General features: G+C 38.8%; 1 protein-coding gene across 1 annotated transcript in view; it reads right to left on the bottom strand.

Moving 5' to 3' along the window:
* Nucleotides 1–5,703: 5,703 nt before the first annotated feature.
* Pvrl3 (poliovirus receptor-related 3) overlaps nucleotides 5,704–6,142 on the bottom strand; it is a 60,806-nt gene continuing 60,367 nt past the window's right edge. Inside the window, exon 9 of the mRNA XM_013028512.1 lies at nucleotides 5,704–6,102. Coding sequence (XP_012883966.1) covers nucleotides 5,923–6,102 — 180 coding nt within the window. The 3' untranslated portion in view covers nucleotides 5,704–5,922. The remainder of the gene's footprint in view (nucleotides 6,103–6,142) is intronic.

The raw sequence follows: 6,142 nt of genomic DNA, 5'->3' as shown, positions 1-6,142 counted from the left end.
AATATTAGGATTTGTTGTGGAAGAATTAGTTTTGGCTCCATGTATAAAACATTCAGAGCATGGATAAGGCAGGGATTTCAACGTCAAAAGGGTTAATGGGAATAAAGTTAAAATCAGAATAAAGACTATTCAGACAGAGGTCACTTTTCAGAAGTAAAAATAGCAAAACAAGAATAGGAGGGAAAGTAGCTATTGAGTTTCTCATTTCTAAGCCAAGGGGCCTTTGTAAAATTACTTTGAAAGAAAGATTTCTCTTGAAAATAGCCCTTAAAATGTCTTGGGCCTACCCCCCTAAAAAAGACTCCTATGAGGTAGCTAGAACTCATATACATGGACAGAGCTAAGATAAAGACAAGAAAAGGTTAAGTTCACATGGCGAGTAAATAGGCAGGAGCAGATGTTATATCTTAAAAGTACTGGCCTAGAAAATAGCCACAGAAGGTAGAAGATAAACAGGAACTTTTATGGATGGACAAGTGGAATAATCCAGCAATACCAGTTACTTTTTTTTTTTATAAAGGACTTGGACTTTCAAATATTCAATGAAACATAAGATGACAAACACTCATCTGGGTATTGAAATGTTCAGCTGAAGGAAACATATACAGTAAGTTCTCATAAGACCATAAGAGGCAGAGACATAAATGAGCCAGGGTGTGTACAAATACAAATTATGCATTTGGGACAAACTGCTGCTGTCATCATATAAATAAAATGTACATCCAGACAAAATCTGAGATAAGTATTATTTTGTCCTAATTAAAGTGAGGGAGGATATTTTATTTTTTAGAAAACTACTGGGCATTTCTGGAAAGGGTATTGGAAACAATAGTGCCTACTCAGAAAATCACATTCAACTATTGGTTACATAGACCCTGCATGAATTATTGAGAGAAATTAACCCCTGGAGGAAACATATCTCTTTATTGTTGTCAGCTATATCCATGAATATCAGGTCAAAGTTCTAAGCCAGTGTTGCAAATCTGATGTTCTGGATTCTCAGGGAGGTTTCCCCTCAAGGTCTCCTATAATCAACTTTCACAGTTAAATTCCATGCAATGGAAATAAATAAAGCCAGGAAAGGTCATGATACTAATCAGCCTGCTGGGCCATGGGGAACTTGGAGGAACTTTACATGCTGGGAGCAATCACACGAGGGCAGCTGTCTGTTTGGTCTTCTACCTTTCCACAAGGCAGAGGCTGAAATATCTCAGAAAGCTGTTTATGGTTTATTGATGATAGTTTGGGATAGCAATTATAATTTGTTAATCACCTTTAATTCCAAAAGTGTATCACCTCCGGTCCGACTGATGTGTTTCCTGTATAATTTATGTGCTGGTGACAACAGTAATATAGCTGTGGAATGAGTATGTATGTAGAGGGCAGAAACCTGCCTACTGTCAATTCATGGAGACTTTTTTCCCCCAACATCTGTTCCTCTGAAACACAGGCATTTAACCCTCAACCTCACAACCACAGGATAAGAATGTAACTAGCTTTTTATGAAGGGGGTGTGTGCGCGTGCGTGCGCGCGTTGTCAGCGCGCATGCGTGCACATACGTACACATGTGTACCAGCACTAAAGCATTAACTCCGGCCTCAAGCTCTTGTTCAGCTTTTTCACTTATGGCTGGTGCCCTACCATTCAAGCTAACCCTCTGCTTTCTGATTAGGATATCCTAATTAAGATCAATGGAATAATTTATTCCTAACAAATGGAATGGAAAATAATCTTAATCATCCATGGTAGTTTACATTCTCCCCGACAGCAGAAGGAATTTCTACAATATGGTCCCAGTTAATTTGTGCTTTAAAAAATGTCCTGTCTTTTGAAATCCTTACCTTCTATTTGGGGGGAGGGGGAAGAAATAAAGGCTTTACACTTCTACCCCTGCTTTAAAAAAAAAACAAAAAAAAAACAAAACCAAACACAATGAGCCAAGACAACTATCATTTGTAATCACTGAAACAGATTTGAAAAAAGTAACAACTGGTTGATGATCAGTACAACCTATGATGGGTGGTCTGTCTGTTTGTCCCCATAGGGGCTCTTGGAAAGAGGAAAAAACCAAGGGTCTGGTCATATAAGGGGCTTGTCCTAGAACCCAGTTCATACTACTCACTCAATGACAGCTGTTAACAATTTGTAAAATAAAGGCAAGCCTGAATTGTAACAATATGGATTTTCAATTCTAGCTAAAGTTAGAGAGGCTAAGATTAAGACTTTCCCATGGAAAGCTTTAGATAGGGAATGAATGTCTGCTACTTGTACCAGGTTACAAAGGAATCGGATGAAATAGAAATTTCCATATTGCTTCTTGATTCTCTCTGGGGATCATCTGGTACACTAAATGTTGACAAATGCACAAAAGTTTAGGTTCAATATGAAACACTAACAAGAGTCATAGGCACTTGGCAGCTTGGAGAGAACTTAGAATTTCTTATCTATTATTACCTTAATTCTCACTACAGTTCTGAAAGTTTCACTCTCCCTTATAAGATGGGCAACAATACCCCAGACAATTGAAGTGACTCTTCTAAGTTTTCATGCTGAGAAAGGGGTAAAACTGGGAGTAGAACTTATACTTTTGGTTCTTGAAATATTGGTCTATTTTCTACACTGCAGGGAATAAGAGGCTTGATGTTGGGTTCAATTATATAGAAAGGAGAGCACAGTGAGGGGAAGGCTAAACATCAACAAACACAATTGTGAGTTTCAGACTACTATGAAGGAAGGTTTAGGAAATTATTTTCAACAGATGGATGAGGGAACTGCTGTTTCGGTGGGAAAATATGGATATAGAAAATAAGGATGGAGTTTGTTTAGTTTATGGTGTTTTCTCTATTCTGCCAGGTGCATATTACAGGAAGGCCTACTATGGATAAGTATTTCATTAACGATTTCCAGTGAGCACGCACTTCAAATTTAGAATAGATAAGAAGTATAAGGAGAACTCTCTTAGAAGAGATAATAAACCACCATCAGTTCAGATTCATATTCCATTATGTTTGGAGGTTCAGGTGCTTCATTTAAGTGTGATCTGCATAGACCTGGTGTTTGATCAGATTTGCTGTGGTCTGCTTTAGGGGATGGGCTGCATATCAAATAGGCAGGAAAGGCTGTGTGTAAGGTGAGCATGCTTCCATGGCTCCTTGAAATGTAAAGATGCAAAGAAGTGGGGAATACTATAGGACTTATTTCTAATATGATGTTTGAGTTAACAAGTTATACGAAGAGTACAAAACACCAGCTGTGAATCATAGCCTTCAACCTCACTCCTTGACCTTTAAGAGTCAAATGTCCAAATCTAAATGGCTTCATCCAGTAGTCCACTCTCCAAATTTATAGAAAACAATAGGCTAAATTTGCATGGTATATTTTTTTGGAGTAGAGGGAGCTGATTAAAGCTCCTCTTTATTTCACTAAGTTTTCAGGGAGAACAGATGAAAAATACCAGAACAAACTATTATAGAACTTGTGTGACCCATGCAAAGGACCAAGAACTATAAAATCTACCAGTCTGTTCAAGAAATATAGCTGGCAGAAAGGCAAGGAGAATACCAAACTGGGCTGGCTACAAAAGAGGTGCCATGCAGAATGTTAAAAGGTAGACAGTGGGTTCCACATGGGAGAGTTCTAAAGATAGGACAAAGAATTCTTAAAACTTCCAACTTCCAAATTCTTTTCTCTTATAGAGACAGTTCTCCTGCCCCAAGGCCTACAGTTGCTTTGGTGAAACCAATTCAACTTCCTGCTTCCAAGCAGAACCCTAAAAACCATCTCTAGCTTTAAGACTCATTTACAGCTTTCTAAAGGAGGCACTGCCCATTGTATTGTCTCCATTACATCTAATATTTATTAAGTGCTTTATCATTATGGTCAGCTCTGAGCCTAGGTACCAGTGGCTCATACCTATAATTCTAGCTACTCCAACAGGATTGAGATCTGAAGCCAGCCTGGGCAGAAAGGACTCCAATTAATCAGCAAAAAAGCCAAAGTGGTGATATAGCTCAAGTGGTAAGAGTTCTAGCCATTCCCCCCTACCCCACCAAAAAAAAAAAAAAAAAGCTAAATGAGAGCAAGAGCCCAGCACATCCATACCCACACTTACATCCCCCTTCACACACACACACACACATACACACACACTCACACACTCACACATATACACACAGAGCTATGAGCAGTCATCTTGCTGTTAGAACATAGTTGCAAGAATTTCTATATCTTTAGTTACGTTCCTAAGTGATGGCATTCCAGGCCATCTTCTTTGCTATATGGTAATCACACTATAATTCCAAAGCAGTGCAATAAAAATCATTGAAATTTACCCTTTGATGCTCAACAGCTCTAACTTTTAAAAGTGCTACTCATCTAGTTAAGGCACGGAGGTGGAATTGGAACATCCTATCTCTCAGGACCTTTGATCACCCAGGCATGGGGGTGTGGGGATGATTACTACTGTAGAACCGCCTGGATAATTTGTCTGACAAAGCATAGCAACTAAAAAAGGAAACACACGTAAGTCATATCATGATTCATAAAGTAACTTTGGGATCTCATTAGAAATCTGTTACTATCCTCCTCTCCCTTTGTAGTTTAGGCTGGCAATATATATGGCTTATTTCGGTGTTTATGCTACTCTTTTCCAATATATGACAAGTGTGTGGTATTTTCTTGTGCTGGTGACACACTTCTAATCTCCCAGAACACACAGAAAAGCTGCATTTTCCTTAAGACTTGAGGAATTACAGTGATGGAAAGCCAGCAAAGGGGATATGAGAAAATTCAAGGCAGATGTTTATAGGCATCGAAGTGTTATAGGCTATACTGGCATGTAAGTGTCTATGCTATTTACATTTTAGCATTACTAATCTCTTTGACAAGTAGGGGAAAGGGGAGAAGACATGTGAGTTCAGTGCACAGATTGTACTGAAGTAGCTTAACAAAGTTTCCAAATATTCCACCTGATTTTTAAGATCAGAGGTTATTTCATGGTGATTTTCAGGTGGTTTTTCTGAGGTAGATAAAACATGGAATATATGTAGTCTGAAGAATGCAGGCAAGCTGTTTGAGCCTAAGTGGATTGGGATTCACTTGAGAGAAATTTCTGAAGTGAAAGCTCCACTTGTCATGAGCAGGAGAAAAGAGGAACAAGAGGAATGGCTGTGTATCATGTAGGCAGGGCTTCCAGGTTTAAATAGGTGGGAAATGGGTTAATCTGACCAAGTGAAGAACAGGATGGTAGCAAGGAGGACAGAAGGACAGAGTAAGAGAAGATAGTCATGAGGTGGCAGATCACAGCAGGGATTAAGGGACCCTTCAGGAACTTTAGTGATCAGGAAGGAACACAGATCACAGTAACACAAGGGTTTAAAAGGAACTGCAAAGTGCCCTTTGTTGGTGTTCTTTTAGGATAAAGAGAAAAAATTGCCTTTCTTCAGGCTTCTGTTTGTATACACATATTATAATTGTATTAAGCATGTCAGGAAATCTAAAACCCAGCTAAATAATTTGTGAAATGGATCCTAAACTTATTTTTCCACTTGTTTGAATCATAGATAAGCATGCTGGGCTGCCTGAAGCCTGGTGAGGTTGTTACTAATGACTGGGCCTTTCTTTCTGAAGAGTCACCACAGCTATCACCAGCAGATGTACTTTCAAATGAACATACCACCATAGGCCAAATGTTAGTAGTTAAACACCAGTATCAGAAACACAGAGCTACAGTCAAGTTCACAAACACAGCTGGTGTTTAAGAAACCCTAAGTGAAAAAAAGAATTCCACGATTAGCTTCAATTCACGTATCAAGATTTCCAGTACATTAAGGCTGGGATTGTTTAGACAAGAGAGAATATAATAACTACAACCTCAGTTTTCAACATTTGTTCCAATGGCCATTTGGATAAAAAGAGAAAAATCACACATAATGTTCTCGTGGATTGATGTAGATTCTCTCTGGATCATTGTTTTGATACTGTTTGCTTGGGCTCCGGTCTTTGTAGCACATGTGACTATAAATGGGGTGCATCTGCTGAATGCCATCTTCTCCTACTGGGTGCTCATCCTCACACGCAAATCTCTTGCTATTCAGTCCATTCTGAAAAATTCAAACATTGGTTACATTAGCAGAGCAGCTG

The sequence above is a fragment of the Dipodomys ordii genome, unplaced genomic scaffold, assembly GCF_000151885.1.
Source record: "Dipodomys ordii isolate 6190 unplaced genomic scaffold, Dord_2.0 Scaffold111, whole genome shotgun sequence".
Classification (NCBI taxonomy): domain Eukaryota; kingdom Metazoa; phylum Chordata; class Mammalia; order Rodentia; family Heteromyidae; genus Dipodomys; species Dipodomys ordii.
The sequence above is the reverse complement of the archived record's forward strand: the minus strand, read 5'-3'. Positions and strand labels throughout refer to the sequence as shown.